Consider the following 19,244-nt stretch of genomic DNA (forward strand, 5'->3'; position numbering starts at 1 on the left):
CAAAGGTCATGTTTGTTTCCCCACCTTTATTCCCCCCCCCGAACCGCTTCGGACGTCGTTAGCATTGTGTCTGCAAGTGGGCAAGTTAAAATCTGCTAGCCTCACATTTGTGCTAATGGGGGAGCCAAAGAACGGGGTGGATCAATATTTCAACCGATGCGCCGCGTACAAAGTTAATGAGCTCCAAAGCAAGAGCAGCAGCATCGACAATCCTGAAGGTATAAGACGGCAGAATAATCTCCACGTTGTCTCTGACAGCTGTCAAGCTAGGCTAAGCTAACTGCTAGCGCACTGTGCTGCCTCCAGCCGATAATATTCAGTTACTTCACTGGTTCTTTTATCTCAAACAAAGTATTTTGAGATAAAAGAACTAGTGAATTAATTGAAAAGTGAAAACAAAATGAACTTTAAACAACGATAATATTCAGGTTGATAAAAAAAAAATTGTCAGTACAATATCCTAGAAAAATATGGATTTATTGTAACTTGAAAACATTTAAATCTACCTTTAAGGATCTCTGGACACAAAAACGTATTTTGCACCTGCAATTGATGCGTAACGATAAATGCCGCAAGATGATGACAAGCGAAGCGCACCATGGCAGTTTTGGACCATCCGGACTCCAAGCACCGTTACAAACACCAAATTTGTCCCACGATGCTACTTGTGTGGTAACTCCGGAGAGCATCTGCATACTTGACGTCGTACTGTCTGGATCTGCAGAGGCTTGATAACAGTCGGCTCTCCTCCAGATTGGCCGTTTATTTTGTCAGTCTCTATAATTTGGCCAGTTTCAGTGTGTTCCCCCTCCACCACCGCCGCCACATCGCCCGGGTCCCAAGGGGGACATTTGGTGTTTTAATTAGAACCCAAAGCATTAAACTAAAGCCAAGAATGCAGGCTAGGCTATCAGTGACTGCGCCCATTCTTTTCTGTATCTGAAAACAGACTACAGAATCAAGGCGCGAAAAGCGACTGATGGGAGGAGAGGCAGGCACGTGTACATGACTAGCACGCTAATGCAACGCCGCCACCCAAACCCCCCTGAAGACATTAAGACTGTGATCTAAAGCACAATTGATGATTTCCTTCTCCCCGCTCGCATGCGAAACGGCCCTCTAAAGTCGCACGTTATTCATTCGGCGTAACCTTTTGACAACAAACATGGCGACGGCGGAGGAAGGATTAAGAATGTCGAAAACCGAGTCAATGTAGCGAGCGGCGCTGGTGCGCGTACTTAAAAGGCTCAAGGCGTGTCCATGGTGAGGGTTTTCCCATTGGGTTTACAATGAGAGCAGCTGACAACCTGTTTTCAGTGATTTCAACAGCGCCCCCTGTGGGTTTCCAAAGGTACTACATTTTTTTTGCGCTTTTACGTCCAAGTTTGTCTCAGGAGCAGCACAATGCCCATTGACTGACAGCAACAAATGCTAATTTTAACTAAGCATAATACAAACCTATATTTAAAAAAACAAAAATTATGATTATTTTGTGAGTTAAACCAAATTACAGGCCATTTCAATAAGAAAGGCTGATTTGAATTACAACAGAGTGGCAATGTTCCTTCAGATTCACTTTTCATGGCTTCCAGCCACCAAATATCCCAGAGGATACTCCTCCACCCCAAACAAACTGACACAGTGACCCATTATCCCAGGTCCGAGCCTGGGGGGCAAACGTTTAATGTCATGGGAGTGGTGAGACGTACCCTCGGTGTGAGACTCCGACAGGCAACAGATCACATGCACGCGAAACAACCACTGCTGCAAAATGAGCCAATGTGGTTCAGTGTCCAGCTATTTCTATACAAGTCAGCTATTATATTAAAATAAAATAGCCTTTTGTGATGGTTTCAAGCAGAATAGTATGAATACAAAGAGCATTTTAAAGCACTATTAGACACAAAAAAAGAATTAGGGCAACTGTGGGGCTGAAGAAAGTCAAGTTTCTGACTTTAGAAGGTTATTTAATCAAATTCAGGTTGTTGTTTTTTTAAAAAATCTTTTAAACGATTAACCAAATGAGTGGCTGGGCACATTCTGAGCTTTGTGAAGCTTAGTTGGGAATTACTAAATTAACACACAGGCCATTGTCATTTATTTTATGACCTCTTCATTAAATATAACCATAAGGCGTGGGAACGCTCGCATTATAATTCATTATTATAAATCCATTGATTGTCAACGCTGTGGCTCATTTGGAGTGCCGGTATATTAAAATATTGTTTACATATAGATATTTTAAGCTATACATGTAATTAAAAGAAAAAAAATAAAGATAATGAGGCTTCATCCAAGAAAATCATCACAAAAATTCAAAATAACAGCCCAACATGCAAACAACGTGTCAACTCCCGAATGGGTCCACCTTTGGCCCTCCAACCACAGATTGCGAACCCCAAGTGTCGTTGCTCAAGCACGGTGCGACAAATCAATGAAGTCCGTCCACATTTTTGTCATTTAAAAAAAAAACTCCACTTGAGTGCCGAAGCCGCTACCCGTCCGCAATGTGCCCAATTGGCGAGGTGAGGAGGACATATCGGCTTAGAGAATATACAAATAAAAGCAACGTTGAGGCCGCCCTGGGCTGCTGGAGCTCTGCGCCACGCCACTCTCCGTCCTCCGCAGTGACAGAGCACAACCTGACCCGCGAGTGTCGCGTCATAAACACACCAAAAAACTCATAATAATAAAAACAGCGAGGCGACACGGTGACTCACTTTGTAGAAAATCATCTTCAAAGTGCCGTAGAACCCCATGGTGCTCCTTTTTTTTTTTTTTTTTTTTTAGGGGGGAGCCGGCGGCCGCTTCCTTCCTGCTCAGTGACGCTGGCTGGAGTGTAGCGGTGTTTCTGCGGGGGCGGTGACGGGGCTGTGACGGCGTGAGGCCGGCGGCCGACTCGCAGGTAGATCCGACGTCGCCTCGGCTGTGAACATGCTCGGGCACGTCACCCCTCCACTCGCGTTGCTTTCAGTACGATCCCCCCGAGCGATGGCATCGAATTCAACTCGCCGTGTGGGGAGTTAACGAGCGAAGACGCGCTCCACTCAGACGCCGGCTACGATGCGAGAGAACCCGTGTCAACGATCCGGCGGGTGACGGCGGACTGACGGCTCGAGCACTGCCGAGCGGGGAGTAATCACGGGAGGGGAGGAGGAGCGGAAAGCAACGAGCGGGGGAGCAGAGAGCGAGTGTGCGTCCTCGTCTTCCTCTGCGCACGCTGCAAAAAAGACGACTCCTCCGCATGGATCGTATTAGAGCCTCCCAGTGGAGAGGAATGGTGCAGTCCGGCGTCCGAGGATTTGGACGCATGCCTCATTGGAGCACGATCTCCACTTGTTGCACAAACAACTGGTGCACGAACCACACCCTCAAACCCTTCCCTTCCTCCTCAAATGAGATGCTGAGAAGATCATTTTGGAACCTAAAGCAGTGAGGAGCTTCAAAAACTGCTCCATTTGTCCAAAATGGACGTAGGCGTAGCAATTTGAGGTTTTACTGGCAATCGACATGACTACTTGAGTTGCCAATATTTGCTCAGTCAGGATGGCATCGTTTAACATCTGAGCGTGCAAACTTCCGAAAAGCATCAGAGGACGCCGCTAAAGACCAAAACAATGAGCTCAAGCAGCAGTCCAGATGATCTCCCAGTCCAGTTTGTGTTGTTGGTGCACCTGCTTATTTGCACACCGATTGAAAAGGAGCGATTTTCGCCTTTCATCGCTGACCACTTAACGCAGCAGATGGTTTCACTGCTCTTATTACCGACTGGCAAAAATCAGGCAACATTTGCATTGGGATGAGGAAAAAATATTAATTGGGGAAGGAAAAAATATCTGAATGGGGAAAAAATGCTTAAAAAATGTTTTTTTTTTTATTATATGACGCAAGTGCCGCTAAGCAAGCTCGGCACCATTTGTCCCTCGACTGTTACTTGAGCGTCCAAATGACTGGCGATAATTGCTAACGCTGACCTCTGCCCGCCTATTTCTTTCCTCCGCAGTCCATTGATGTCGCTCGGGAGCGAGCGAGCGCATCGCGGCGGCTCTCGCCTTCCTTTCCTTTTTTGACCCGACCCCTTGGAACATCAACGGCGCTGTCGCGTGGGTGGCCGTGCGAGATGTTAATTCGACTCCGCGCAGACGATGCTCCATTATCCTTCGCCCGTTGCCATGATTCATCATTTCCTTATTCATCAACTCCCACCCGTCCCTTCCTCCTCACGCTTTGCATCTGTCATGCCTGGAATGAAGCTCACGCTTCCAACTTGTTTTGTTATGAGGGACCTTTTCAAATGGGGGGGGCATGGTAAAAAAAAAAAAAAGAGGACAATCACACAATAACGCACACCCGTTTAGAGACGCATCGCTGCTCGAGAGGTATTCCGGCCTCAAGTTCACCGCCCGGCATTAAACATTAGCTGGAGAAAGGCCCATTCTTCTCGCCGAGTTGGAAGGCTTCCCACCAGAAGGATTTGGGGCGGCGGGAACTGCTGCCGTCTCTCGTTCGACAGCTGTTTCGGAATATCATTCGCTTCCCGCGTCGCCAGTATCCGTGTTGATATTACAACAATACGCTTTGCTACAGCATTATTTGCTTTAAATAAGGTTGTGGATGTTTTTTGCTGAGGCGGCAAAAAAAAAAAAAGGCCATTATTTTAATACGCTCACGCCATACCCTAGCTAGCATCATATTTATCTCTTGGCTTTTTTTTGGGTGAGGTAAGCGACCCGCAAAGTGGGCAAATATTTGAAGCTAGGTGTCGTCGTAGCGCAGAGAACGGCTTTAGAAGGCGCCTCAGACGAGACGGCGGTGTGAAAAGGCCACCTCGTCGCCCAACCTTTACACAGCGCATTGGAATGCCTGGCATGCAGGAGAGGCCGCGTCGTGGCCTTTCAATGGGGCCGGCCTCTCCTTTGTGGCTTTCCTTCTGGCCCTTTTGTAAAGCTTCGACACCCCCCCCCCCCCCCCTCCCCCTCCCTCCCCCGATACCGACCATCAAAACCTTAATCGTACTGGTCACACCTACAAAAACCCAGCAAAGCAAGTTGGTTTTGTTCGGGGAGAAAAAAAAAAAAAAAAAGATCCTTTGATGCAAGAGAGGTTATACGTAAACGCTTATTAACGCTTGTGGGAAATTACAAATGCTAACGCTTTAGCTTGAACACACAGCCTGAAGCTAATCCTCGGTTATTAGGTACTCCCAAAAGGGTAGCGTTCATGATGTTTTAGGAATAAATCATCCTTTCTTAAGACTTGAGGCATCCTCCAAATCTATTTTAAGGAGGATAAGATGAAAATATTCTCGCTTATTTGTCCCAAATGACAAAAAATGTCACCTTGCCAAAAGATTACGGTACTAGATTTTAATCTTCCAATGTCAATTGTTGGAAAAAAAAAATCCATCCACTCATTTGGAGTTGAAAGTAATTTTTTTAATGCGGTTCTTACTTATTATTTTTTTTCCCGCAATGGCAACCATTTACAAATAATTGATCTCAAAGGGTGGCATTTAAATCCTTCTTCCTCTGTGTTTGTGAAACTAATCAAAGTTGAATAAGGACATGGGGCATCTAACAAGATTTGCGAAATGAAAAGAGTAGCGCTAAGTATTTGTGGCTACGTTTGACAGCGCGGCGGGCGGCACAAAACGGGCGACCCATGTTGATTCCCAATCCAATTTCAGCCAGTGAAGAGTACGTTTGATCTCGTTTAGATGTGTCCAGCCGGCACGCTGGCAGAGCAAAGGTTCTTGTCTAAAGTGTCCAGTTTGAGATTAGCGCTATCTCTGACGGGCCACCAGCAGAGCCGCTGATAGCAAGGCCGGCCTGACTTGAAATGACACAATTTGGCCACCAGGGGGCCGTACAGGTGAACGCCAGACGGAGATTGGCGCTAGGCTAGGCATGGGAATATCTTTGTCGGAAATCTTTTGGGGGGAAGTTGAAGTACAATGATGAAACTTGCCGCAAGTATCACAAAGATGATAAATGGAATGACGCAAGAGCGGCAAACAGAAGACGCGGAAATGATTCAACTCCAGTCATGGTGGCTGTCTGATGGGAAACCGTGGACTTCCGTTATTATCATTTTTGATTTGAACAAAGAAACTATGACTTCCTCAATCTCGAGCCACGTGTTTGGTCTGCAAACAACCTTAAGCTAGCAACAGCTCGCAATGTTTTGGATATACATTAAACCTCTCAACCCTCGTTTAGCGTAAATAATCAGCGCAGCTAGCGTAACGATTCAGACTGCTTTGTTTTGCAACAAACGCAGTTGTCGAGGGCGATGAGCTCGTCGAGAAAGGAGACGGCAAACGCATAACGACGGGACGGATGTTATGTGAATAAATTAAAGTTTCGAAACCGCTGGATGCGCCGCGTTGTGTCAAGTTTTGCTGCAGTCTGTGTCGCAAACAATGTTCCTACACTCGCCCACACGTCAAGAGTACACATAAGGCATCGTCCTCCTACCTCGTATAGAAAACAAATGCAAGGTCAAAACTATAACCAGCCATTTTGAATAGACCTCGTAGGAGGCGCTGTTCATTGAATTGTTCGCGCAGACATCACAAAGAATAGAAGAATGCGCCGTTTAATAATGCACCACCAACTCGCAGGCATGGGTTCAGTTCTCGTGGCCTTTTGTTCACAAGACTTAGTTAGAGAGTTAAAAAAAACAAAGCCTGAGACGGAGGGGGAAAAAAAACAACAATGTAAATGTGCAGTTCTCATAGCAAAGCGCCATGACACTTAATCTGGGCGCGCGGCCGTTTGGGAATCCCTGGGCTAAAGCAAGCTAAGCAGGATTTATGGAGCGTCTGCATCAGTGAGGCAGCAGATGGCACGGAAAAAGGGAAACATGGCCTTCTATTTGAATGATGCAGACACAAAAGCATTCAAAGCGTGCCTTTAAATCAGGGCCGGGCAGCCTACGGCCTGCAAAACACTTATCGGGAGCGATAAACGCAGTTTATCTTTCAAGCACCCTCCGAAATTGCCAGATCGAAACAAAAATGGCCGCTTCGAAACAAAATGCCAGGTTGCTCGAGTCTTTCCAGGCATGGCTCGGACACTTTTCACACTTGGTTTTCTTGGCGTGCACCGAGAGGGTTCTGATTTATTTTTTATTTTTTGGGTGGCTATAGTCATGATAGCCAAATCTGCCAAATTCCATGTTAAATTAAATTAATCCGGCATGAAGGGCTGAATTTTGGGCTCCCTCATGAGATTTTGAGAAAAGCCTTCAAAAAAGGTCATTTATAGTTTTATTTATTTGCTCCGCTACTCCCGTTTTGAATGACTCTACTTTGTTATCCGCTGAACTCCTCGAAACTATCGTTAGCGTCCATTCGCTTGACACGGAGAGAAGGCGTGGCTCACGACACTATAAATGACCTGCGCCGATTGACAAAAGGGCCGACCCGGAATAGCGGCCTGGCGCTTTTAATCCGGGCCGCTCCATCTGCTGCGCTTGCGTCTCCAACCACATCCGGTAGGACAGCTGTATGGTAATGGGCACGAGTGGCCGGAGGATCGGAGGGCAGACGACACCAAACAAGGGGCCCCCTTCACAGCGGGGGCGACTTGGCCGATTACACATTCAGGAAACAAATAAAAGGCAAGCCAAGATGCGCAAAAACTTGCGAGTTGGTATTTCTATTTTTTTTAAACGCGTGACAACTATTGCGGCCGCGGTGATTTCCCTCCGGCGGTCAGCTTGACTGATGCCAGACATTTGAAGGGTTGGACGGAGGCGCCGGCCGGCTACGAGCAGACTCGAATCGAATCAATACTTGAACGGACCGAGCGAGCTGCAGAGCTAATCCAGACGCCAGGATGACGAAGGACAGGCAGGGGCGTGGGCAACAGAGGAGGACCCCGCTACTCGCCCCGTACCTTCACCCCCCTCATCTGTAAACTTGTTGCCTGGCAACAGGAGTCTCTCCATGTCGGCCTCCGGGCTGCATTGAGCGCCTCTGGCCTCATCCGGGGGAATATAACGCTCCGGTTTTGCTGTTTATGGTGAGGCTGGCAATTTAGTGAAGACGTTTAGCAGATAGTGCTGATTAAGGCTTCAATTTCATGGGGATGAGGCAACACCCCCCCCCCCCCCCCCAACCCCCCCTTCTCTAAGGAACAAAGATAAGATCTCACGCAGCAATTTCATGCCCCAGCAGAGTGGAAACAATCTTTGAAGGAAACGGCAAAAGTGTCTTTAGAGTATCGGATGAGGTATCTGCCTGTGAATCGGACGACAAAACGGATTAATTGCCGTGCGGTATGACAAGACGGCTTTTATTTTTATGGGGGGGGATAAAAAAATCAGCAGGCCGATAACGCCGCATCGTTATTCGTTATCTCTGCATGAATACTTTCCATTCATATGTCCTCATTTGGACAAGTGAGGCGGAGCTCCAGTTTAAATCATTCTTGGTCCTTCAGGTATTTCTGACAAAACCGACTTGTTCACTATTTTAAATTATTTGGAAAAGAAAGTATAGCCTATTTCCTTTTAAATAAAAACATATGCGCTAATAAGGCAGGTGTTCTCCACAGCTGTCTTTGGGCTACCGAGCAGAAGCACGAGACTCTGCGGTGGGGCCCTTGGGAGTCCGCCCCCCCCCCCTTGCAAATTAAAAAGAGAGGCCAGGCGGACCAGATCAGCACTTTGTGGGCTCCGCTGTGGTGAGAGGGTGTGAAGGAAGGAGGCACGTCGAAGATGAGGGGAGGCCAAGCGTGAAGCGCACATGCCGCTGCGCCATCAGCTTGGAGCAGTTGAGCAGCGAGCCAATAATGTTCACTGGCTATGGCGGTTTGGGAGATTTGGAGTTTGAAGGTACACCTTGAAATTTTGAGTCATAAGTATAATATGAAGGAATAAAAAGAGAGAGAAATATGAATAATGACTAACAGGCAGATGCGTTTTAACTGATTTTGCCTGTTCGTATTTAAATTTACAACAGACAAATTGAAAAAAAAATTGACATTTTGTGTGTGGGTGGCTGGGGGAGATTATTTAAATTTTTTTGCAATGTGTTAACATTTAAAAAATAAAAAAAGACTAGCGGCTTCTAAAGTAATATAAAGTGATTTGGCCGGAGCACAAATAGCAAATAGAAAAGTTTGTCGGCAAACAAATGAGGATAAGTTTCAGGAGAGAATATGTGAATGCAAATTTGCAAAACCAGGAATATGTAATACACATGGCGGTCCTCGTATTAAGAGTGTTTTTTTTTTTTTTTTAATAAATTAAATTTGCGGTAATTATGACTGTTAGCATAGCGATACAAATTGAGCCTGCTATTAGACCAAAATCCAGACTAAGGCTCTCTCTCGGCTGGGGAAAAACAAAGCAATATTTCGTCGAGGACAAAAACGTGTACGGCAACAGGAGGTGAAAAGTGAAAAGCGACCTGAGTCATGCTACTAAATATAGAAAGAAAGGGGGCGGGGTTGCCACTGAAGGCCATCGCACAGTGAAGCGGAGGATGATTGCTGATGCTTCTTGAATGAAAGACTTTATCTCCGCCCATTTTTTCCCAGCACCGTCTATCTACTGGTATTTGCACACGCTTCCACCAACAATGTCTTTTCCTCCTAAATAAACCTCAGGGATAATGAGGCCCGGGACACTATCATAAAAGTTGGGACTGTTAAACTGCCGTCGCTATAAAAAAGCAATTTATGACGGTGGTTGCAACGAGCTGTTTCCTAAATCTCGTGGGCGCCAGGTTTAGGGGATGGAGTCTTCTTTGAAGGCGTGTCCGTAGCCTTCTGACCTACCCTGATTTACAACCACCGTTAGCTCAATGCTAATATACAATGGGGAAATTCCATAGGCACAGAGGCTAACAATTAGCATTGTCACTTTAAGCAATGTACATTTTAAACTTTGTGAATTTGTGTGTGATGTTACTCTGCTTGTAATAATGGCCATATACATTTTTATTGTATATTTTGCAACAGAAGTGGAGAATAGCGACAATCCTATTATGCTAAAAGTCAATCTCTTCATTAATCAGACAACGACGGTATGCTAATGTGCTAAAAACACGGCGTGGCATTCAGATGCGTCTTCCAAATCCAATCAGACCATTTTGATTAAGTGTTGGTCGGCGCATCAGTGAAGAATTTTTTTTCCCCCTCAAACTAAACTTTGAAACTAACTATTTCATTTGATTGATCTTCAGCAAACGACCTTGTGACGAGTCGCCCGGAGATGCCTGGCACGTCGGCGGCTTCATTTTGTCGCGCCAAGGACTCCTTCAAACTTACTTAATAATGCAGCGTTGAGAGTACACTCACAATATAAGTGGAATATTTACCCGAGCTTTTAGTGGTGAAGATCTGTATGCGAGGAAAAAAATAAATATATATATATATAAGAGAGGCTGTGCTTCCTAATCAGCACAACTGTCACTTTGGCAGACGGGCTCGAGGCGTGTGTGTTAAGTGGCCGCAATATTACAAATTAGCCGTGCCACATAGGCACGAAGACCTTACAAGTAGATAAGCACGGCCAACATATGCCAGTGAAGATTCCCCCTCTTCTTGAAACATGAAGGACGAGCAAAGACCAATATAACGTTGAGGCCATGCTGCCCCCTAGAGGCAGCAATTAAATATTTAGAGCCCCATGAACCAGAAAGCACTGTACCAGCAAAAATCAACCATCTCAAGTCAAAACTGTCCACCCAAATAAATGACCTTCATCAAATACTGCACATAATGAAAAGATGAAATTTCTCTTACCTGTGTGTTCACGTGGTTTCACGACAAAAGGTCAGCAGCAGGACACCGAGGAGAGAGGAGAACAGATTTCTTGTTAGTGACAGGGTCGTGGAAAATCTATCGAAGGTGAAGTAGTCTGAATCTTTTGAAGTGTAAAATTCAAAGTGACCTGCGCGTCTTTGTCGTTACAAAAATACAAGTTCCCTTGGTATTAAATCAAAATTTGGGTGGGCCGGGATGGCCTGCTTTTAAAAAAGGGCAGATCAATGAAAAACCGGGTTTTCGTAAGAAGTCATACTCAAATTTCGTTTTTGAGCTTCCATGCATTTTTTACAGTGTGCATAAAAGCCAGTCGCAGGGAAAAAAAATGCGGAATGTTGTGAACTTATCAAATTTGACGTGTGGAGCAACAAGCTCTCTCTCACTGGCCTGCAGGTAGAGAGAACATAAAAAAGAGAAAATAAGTGTACCAACAACATGAAAATGTTGATTGGGCAACCTGAGAGAGCGACTGGGATGATTTAATGGTTCTATCAAAGGACCTTTGTGTGACTGCAGGGCAGCAGGGGCGTAATTGGAGGTGTTTATTGTGGCCCGCGTGATGCCATGTTTTGTTGCCGAGGCCAACTCTCTTTTGGCTCGGGCGAAAATCGATTTCGCCCTGAGATTGCTATCCGGCGGAATGTATCCGAGGAGGGCTTTTACTGCACAAAGAGCAATTTCCCGTGTTTTGGCTTTAGGAGAAGAAAAGGATGAAAAGTTGGACTGAAAAGAAATTCGAGTTTGCTATCGGGAGCTTGAACATGGTGATCTTCGAATAAAACGGCTTTTCCAACCCAGCAAGGTCAATAAATGTGCAAGGGGACCTGGCGAGGCGTCAAAGGACTATAGCGCACATACTGTACATGTTTTTGTACCCGAGGTCAGACGAAGCGGCATATAGCTCGTGTAAACAAAATATCATCACTTACTAACTTGGCAGGGATGTTACCAAGGTCATCCAGCGGATATATTCCGCTGTAGAGTAATTTAAGGTCGGCAAACTGAGGGTGAGCAAGCCTGAGCTGTCTGAAATTTTCGTGTGACTTTGAAACATCAGATTTTGTTAAATTCAAGACCAAAAAAAAGTGACAACAGCGACCTCTAGTGGACAACGACATCCGCCGTACTGCTATGAACTGTCGACATAAGCTAGGCGCCGAATCCTCTTTCGATTTCCGCCATCTGGCACGCCCGCTGAGGTATGTACATCCATACACACGCACGCACACACCTACAATACCGTTCCCTTACTGCTGTTAAATATAGACGCACTTGATACCGCGTCGGCCAAACGCGAATACCGGCCGGGGAAGAGGCACGGCTCCAGTTTGTTTTTCTTCTTCGGCTTTCCGTGCACTTTGAACGGAAGAAGCGGATCTTTTGTGATATCAAACAGGAGGGGTGAATTGTAGAAAAGATGCAAAACAAGATATGGCGTGGAGGAGCTGGGAGGAGAAAAAAAATAAAATAAAAAAGAAGGGGCAGGGCAGAATAACATCCGGAGGTCAAGGAGTGCAGTCAGTAGGGTTGAAAATCACCCCATCGGGAAAACTATATTGGTAACAAGCCTGTTAAAGAGAAATTTAAAGGCCGTCATTAACTGATGACAAGAGCACAGCTTGAGCACCTTGGAGAAGGTCGCTCACGGGAAAAGGACACTGAGAAAAGACAGTATCCATTTTGAAAAGATTTTGAAAATGTTGACATATTGGGTCGGACGCCAGCGACGTGGAGCTGACCTGGGCACTCCTAGATCCGAATGGGGTATGTGGCCGAGAATAGCCAAAGGCAGATGACCCCCCTTCCGACCCCAAGGGTCCCCGCTTGTGTTATTCGAAGCCCGAGAGCGACGGAATTCAACCTCCTGCAATATTCCTCTGTACGCTCTTTATTTACGTTGAGCTAACGGCTAAAGGCGAGATTGATGGCATTTGTGTATCGACAATTAGTTAAATGCAAACAGCAAATGGATTTAATTTTTTAAAAAAGTGTTTTGAAGTTACTGTTAAGGTGAAAAAATAAAAGGGGAAAACCAGAAAGAGATTAGCTTGCTTCGGAGCTAGCTAACACCACGCGGCAGAAATAAGCTAGGTTATTATTACCGAGCAACCGACAACTGTGCCGCACAGCCGCCGATGGAAAGATGGCGCTAAGCGCCTTTAGCCCCGCCCCCAAAATCTAACCACACCATACCCCAAACAATCCAGTTGATTTAAATGATTGCTTTAGTTGTGTTTGGCATAAATCAAACACACCATAACAAATAAAGCTTAAAGGTTGATTGTGACAGTTATGCCACAGCGACTTCCCGTTTAAAGTATGACGCATAATGTCTCTCGCAACGTTTTATCGAACCTAAAATTAGACTCATCGGCGACAGACTTTGTAAGGTCATATGTGGGGTGGCGATTTTCTGCGGCGCAAAAAAAATACAAAAAAACTTGATATGGAATCACACAAATAATCTCCATCTTTTGGAGTTTATCAGCAGATAGACAACTTTGATCAACTTCATGATCTTCAAGATTGTTGAAGTTTCTCAAGTGTGATTTTTATCTGAATGATTATTTAAAAAATGACTAGAAGTTAAAGATATTTTGTCAGTTTCCATGGCGGCACACTCAAAACATTTGCCACTTACCCGTCGGCGGCAGAAACCCTGAGTGATGATGTTAATGCTAAAAATTCGTAGGATTTTCTGAGGCGGTAAGGGATCGGCCACATCGAGGGTTTTGCCTTCCGGCGGCGCTTCGGTGGAAGTCCTATCTTTGCCATTATTCACGCTCTTTCTACGGGCGCCGCTAGACGAGAAACGGGGAATGGGGCAATGCCGCAGCATTGCAAAAGCCGAGGAGAAAGAAAAACTAACAAATCACATTCCAGCGAGAAGTCAGGAAGCTAAGCGGTACCGACGCTTGACTCCAGTTTCGTCCAAACTCCCCCGCTGACGGGCCGGGCCCCCTTTAATAAGTGTCTGGCCTGTGATGTCACCGGCGAGCAGCTGCCGCCCGACGCGTGGCCTCCCCCAACCCCGCCCACCCGGAGACGCTGTGGAATCTGCTCCCATGAACTTTTGGTGGGGGAATGCTACATACCGTGGCGCACGCGTCTGATGAACTTCCTCATTGCGAGCATACTCGACCCCCCCCACCCTCGTTTGTGACCTTACAACCCAACAGCGGCGGACATTCCAGGAACTATTATTTTATTTATTTTATAATATACATATATTTACTTTATTTATTATTATTTAATTATTGTTGATCATTTTAAAAAAATATGAATTTTATGTATTATGAATTAAAATTGTTTAATAATGACTAAATGACTGAAGCAAGCTAACGTACGTATGTTACAGCAAAATGAGGGTGGGGGGGCGGCAAACGTGAGCAGTCGACAAACACACAGTGGCCACACAAAGAATTATGGGGTTTAACCTCTCTTCTATTCTCACATCCGCCATTGTTTGAGGAGGATTAGCGCGCCAAAACGTCGATCGGAGCCGAGCACGGAGGCCCGACAGATGGACGGGCTCTTGCCAATTCACGACTAACTCTCATGAAATCCATTCCTGCTTGGTTTTTACAACTTATATCGAAGTGTGACTGTAAAATCAAGGTACGTACCGAACCCTGATATTTTTGCTGCCATGTTTTGTGCAAACATGTAGCGGCAGTAGCTCATGAACGGATATCGTCCTCATAATGGGTTTATTAATTCAGGCTGAAGGACGATAATGCTGTTTAGCTTGTCTCAACTATTAGAGCCACTAAACAGGCAACATAACGCAAAGCGAGAGATGCTCGGCTCATTTGCTTCACCAAATTGTGCATTTCCTCCCCTCCCTCCATCTTTTATTACAAATAAGCACTGCACGGGAAAAAAAATTGTAGCTGCAAACGTGGCCAAACAGCGGAAGCATAATTTTTAGATAATGTAAGCGTGAATGGCCCTGCGGCGTGTCTTACCCAGGACAGGCAACTGTTTAAGGGAGTGTACAGTCCAGTTTGTCAAAGCATTTGGGTAAATGCCGCCCCCTGGTGGAAAGGGAGCGGCACAATACAAGTAACAACAGCTACCCATAGCAAACAAATGGCGCAGTATCTTAAATAAAGACATATATAGTCAGGTATTCAAATGCAAACAGACGAGACTAATCATGTAATTCAAGTTAGTGGATGATAGTACTGTAGCGTAATATTTGTTTTGTTAAAAAACAAATGTTGGGAATTTTCTGGAAAGCATTAACCAACGGTCTTGTTGGTTTCAATGGACAAAGCTCATTTTTAAATCATTTTGTCCATTATTTTTAGAGCAAATCAAAAGGGAAAGGTGCAGTAACCCACTACGGTCAAGAGAGGGCGCCAATTGCTAACAAAAACTGCAGCTGGGTCGGCTGACGACAACGCTTCCAAATACAAGTGAGGTGTGACGCTTACCTTCTTGTGGGAGGAGCTTTGGTGTGAGTCCACATTGTTGGTGGCGACGGTGGCATTGTTCCTGATGGAGGGAGACATCAGCCCTTCCTCTGCTTCCTCATCCTCCTCTTCCTCCTCCTCTTCGCGCTCGCTCTCCGCCGAGTGCTCAAAGTCGTCGCTGTCCTGGTCCATCTCCTCCTCGTCCTCCTCTTCCTCCTCCCTCGTCCTCCTCTGCTCCTGCCCCCCCTCTGTCCTCTCCTCTTCCTCCTCCACCTGGTGACCGCTACTGCTGTTATTGTTCTCCTCCTCTTCCTCTTCCTCCTCCTCGTCCCCCTCCTCCTCATCCTCCTGAGTGCGCTGCCTCTGCTCGGCCCTCCACGTCCAGCGGGGTCCTTTCTCGGCCCGGTTCACCTTGCCGGGGGGAGCATCCTGGCCTCCCCCGCCATCCTCCGGGGGGTCGTCGCCGGGGGCAGAGTCGCCGGGCGCCCATTGAGGTCCTCTGTCCACGTCCTCCTGCGAGGTCTCGGGCTGGAGAGTTGGACAAAGCGGGAAAATTGGAGCCGTGTTCACATATTCTAATATCTGCGTGATTTGGGAATGTAAAAATGTCAGGGTCACCTGTTGGCGCGGCCGCTCCTCGTCCTCGAGCACCCGGTTCATGTGCTCATCCTCGTCGGCCTCCTCTGCCGGCTGCTGGGGTGCCCGAGCGGCGGAGGAGGAGGCGTTACCTCTCGTCGCCGGCGCCCCGGAGCCCCGACTCCGCCTGCTGCTGCTGCCCCCCGACAGCAGATCCTGGTTCATTTCCAAAAGCCAGCTTGCTACCTCCTGCACCTTCGCTAAGCTGTCTGACGAGGAGAAGGTCTTGACATGCTGCAGGGGTGGCAGAAGATGAGAAAGAAAACACGGTCAGGATTCGAATCAGATAAGTTGTGATGAATGGAGAGAAGAAGAGAAAAAATCTATAAAGGCTGCATTATTTCTCTATGCCACAGTGTTTTCAAGCTTTTACAATAAATCTATTGATTAGCCATGCGGCTCACACAGTTGGATTCAGATATTTGGAAATGTCACGTTAAGTTCGTCCAGGAATACAACTCCAGGAATTGATTCCACGAGGGGGGTCAACAACCAAAAATGCTCCAAGAGGCACTCTGACCCGTTTCCCGAAGGGATAAAAAAAAAACCATCTCATTCTGCAATTGGCAGCTTACTTGTTTTAAAATGTTTGTTGCTACGGACAATTGGAAAAGGATGAAATGCATGACTGTCTTCCTTGACACAGTTTCCCTGCATTGTGTGGAAAATCACCACAAAACAACAACGACATCTTTGTTTCGAATGAACGAGTCATGAACTGGGTAGAGAAAATTAGTCAAGTTGATTTGTTCCCTAAAATACATAAAATGCAGATTTTAAAAAAAGCACTTTCATGTCCACATCGGGCCTTGTAAGCTCATTTTCATGGACTGGTCAAAAGTAGACGCGCCTCCAAAATCTTCTCAAGTCATAAGACAAGAGAAAAAATTTCCGGGAAGCTCGCACACGCCATTTTGATCAGTTTCAGGAAGAAAAGCCGTTCAGTTGACTTTGAGGACAATGTCAGCCGTCACGCGTGGTCTCAGCACTGCGGTGGGGAAGCATTAGACAAATCTCAGATTGCACGGACCCCCCCTCGGGACCACCGCGCAGACAACCAAAGGCTATGAATAGTTAAAACTTTTACTGAGGCATGATTGAGGTTGATGCACTTTGGTGGAGAAATGTGTTTGTTGCTTCTTCTCTGGTTTTAGCTCATGCAAATGTTGCTCATTATTCCCCGACTGTCGGGGGCAAGTTGTTTATCACAAACAATAAATGTTAAAATTAGCGGTGGCTACTTGTTAAGTGCTAAGTTCTTTAAAAAAAATATATTTTTTAAAATAATTAAATATTTAAAATTTTATTTATATATATATATGTATCTATATATATTTATATTATTTATATATATTATATATTATATATATATTTAGATTATTTATACTATATATATAAAAAAGGGAATTATGGGGAAAAGTGTAACCAGGGATCCACTGTGCCCCCGGCGGCCCCCCCTCTAGTTCCGCCCGTGCTCACGTTGCATCTATGAACATCTAGTAAACATTTGGTAAACTGATGATGGTCCATAAACGCAATTCATCCGCGTCAGGCTGTGGCTAACGTTTGACACCGAGCAGAAGAATTTAACGACTCGCTGTCAGAATGTTTCATTCTGATGCCCCGCCGACCACGACGACTTCTGTAGAGTTTGATCAAGGACCTGGAAGCGATTAAGGCCGACAGTCAATCTTAAGGCTTTTAGAGACGGTCTACCAACCATTAGCGCTTTCCGCACAATTAGCCTAACACCAGACACTGAAGAGGGCAACACTGAAGAATCTTCTTCTTTGCAGGTGTGCGAAAAGCACACAAATAAAATGAAAATGGCATAAGTGTGCGTCTTTCAGAGCACAGCAGGTGAGAGTAGACAAGATATTGACTTTCCATAAATGCGCACAAGTACTACTAGCTGCTATTGACGGCGTCCACTTGACTTGAAATGCAAACTGGTTAAGTCAAAAAGGAGGAGCAGAGGGTCTCAAAATGTGGTTGGCGGGCCGGGCCGGGCCGGGCCCCCTGCGGTGGCAGTCTCACAAATCAGTTAAGAATTCTAAATTGGGCTGCCAAGTCAATTTAATACTTTTTAAAATATTTTTTTGTATTATTATTATTTTATACATTATACATTTATTATTTAGATACTATATTTTCTAAATATAAACTTTTTTTTTTTTTTTCCGGTAACACGTGTTTTCCTGGAATTGCGCTTCTCCTTCCAGTCCATCTGTATTTGTTTTCTTGGCCTCTCCAATTCCACGCAGAAGCTCTTAATTGATTTTTCTATTTAGAGTCGCTCCCTCGCGTCGTCCCACAGGAAGTGGAAGCGCCGCGTGAAAAGCCATGATTTTTTAAAACGTGTGGATATAAGTAGCCGACTTTAGTTTGAACTCAAATCATTGTGCGAGGAATTGTTTTGTTTCAACGCTCGGGAATGCTTTGAAATTGTGAAGAAAAGAAAAAAAATTCACTTTGAGCGATTCTATTGTTAATTGTGAGAGCAAAAATTGTCTTGGAACCTCTGCGACTTCATAACCTGGATTGTGAAAGTGGCCTTCATTCGCCCCGAAGCGAAAATCAGCATTTCGCTGCCTCTCAACTCGTTGGACAGAGAAAGGAAATTGGAGAACGTGTGCAATCTTGTTTTGCCTGTTCCTTGTTCCTTTTAGTGGGGGGGGAATTTGTTTGTCCACTTGAGAAGGAGCGCCAATCACTGCAGCCAGACTCGAGCAATCCATTTGAAACGACTGATTTGGAGCATGCTGTTGTCAAGGCTGCCGCTTCCATTAAAGAATCAATTAGCGTGCTGCTCTCTGATGCAACACTTGTTCGAGTTCAAGTGTTTCAAAGCGCCCGAACAAACACGCGAGGCCACCGTGCTCATTATTCTTCCACATTTCCATTTTTCTCAATGAATTCTATTTTTAGAATGTTTTGAAGTTTGACCTCGGCGTCGGTTCACTTTCGCCGTCTGAATTTTGGTACCGCGGGACGCAAACGTGAGCGGCGGTACCTTGGATTTGGGCCGGCTGCCGGTGGCGGCGAACCGCTGCAGCTGCTCCGAAGTGTTGCTGCAGGACAGGAGGTCCGAGCAGCACACGGTGCGGCCCAGCCTCTTCATCAGAGAGGAGATGATGCTGCTGCAGCCACAGCCGCACATCCACTTGCTCATTAGTGGCGCTAAATGAATCAATAAATAAACTCAAGGAACAACCCCCCCTCTCTCTTCCTGTTGTGTAATCTCTTCAAGTTGCCCTCACTTCCGGCTTCTTTTTTGTTTTGTATTCCGCATGGCGCCGCTTCCTCGGGTACTCCGTGTCACGGATGGGGTTATCTTCGGGCCGCGGGCGAACATGACAAGGAGTTTCTCACCCTTGCCATCGACTCCTCCCGACTCCGGCCGCCGCGCACT

The 19,244-nt window shown here is 45.9% G+C and overlaps 1 protein-coding gene and 1 long non-coding RNA gene across 5 annotated transcripts in view; one reads left to right on the top strand and one right to left on the bottom strand.

The window, feature by feature from the left end:
- fbxw7 (F-box and WD repeat domain containing 7) overlaps positions 1-19,244 on the bottom strand; it is a 37,287-nt gene that overhangs the window by 11,613 nt on the left and 6,430 nt on the right. Inside the window, exons 1-3 of one of the 4 annotated variants that reach the window (XM_088372538.1) lie at positions 18,846-19,019; positions 15,815-16,066; positions 15,218-15,724 (exon numbers count right to left, since the gene is read on the bottom strand). In XM_088372538.1, the coding sequence (XP_088228664.1) occupies positions 15,218-15,724; positions 15,815-16,066; positions 18,846-19,004 (918 nt within the window). In that variant the 5' untranslated portion in view covers positions 19,005-19,019. Of the gene's footprint in view, positions 1-2,720; positions 3,243-15,217; positions 15,725-15,814; positions 16,067-18,845; positions 19,020-19,244 lie in introns of those variants that run through there. The other 3 variants (XM_088372536.1, XM_088372534.1, XM_088372537.1) reach the window with 3 other exon arrangements.
- On the top strand, positions 72-3,973 carry LOC148399751 (uncharacterized). Its single transcript, XR_015857857.1, has 2 exons — positions 72-218; positions 2,791-3,973. It is a non-coding gene; the product is annotated as an uncharacterized LOC148399751 (long non-coding RNA).

Source organism: Syngnathus floridae, chromosome 4 (assembly GCF_059516105.1).
Source record: "Syngnathus floridae isolate MCC-2025c chromosome 4, RoL_Sflo_1.0, whole genome shotgun sequence".
NCBI lineage: Eukaryota > Metazoa > Chordata > Actinopteri > Syngnathiformes > Syngnathidae > Syngnathus > Syngnathus floridae.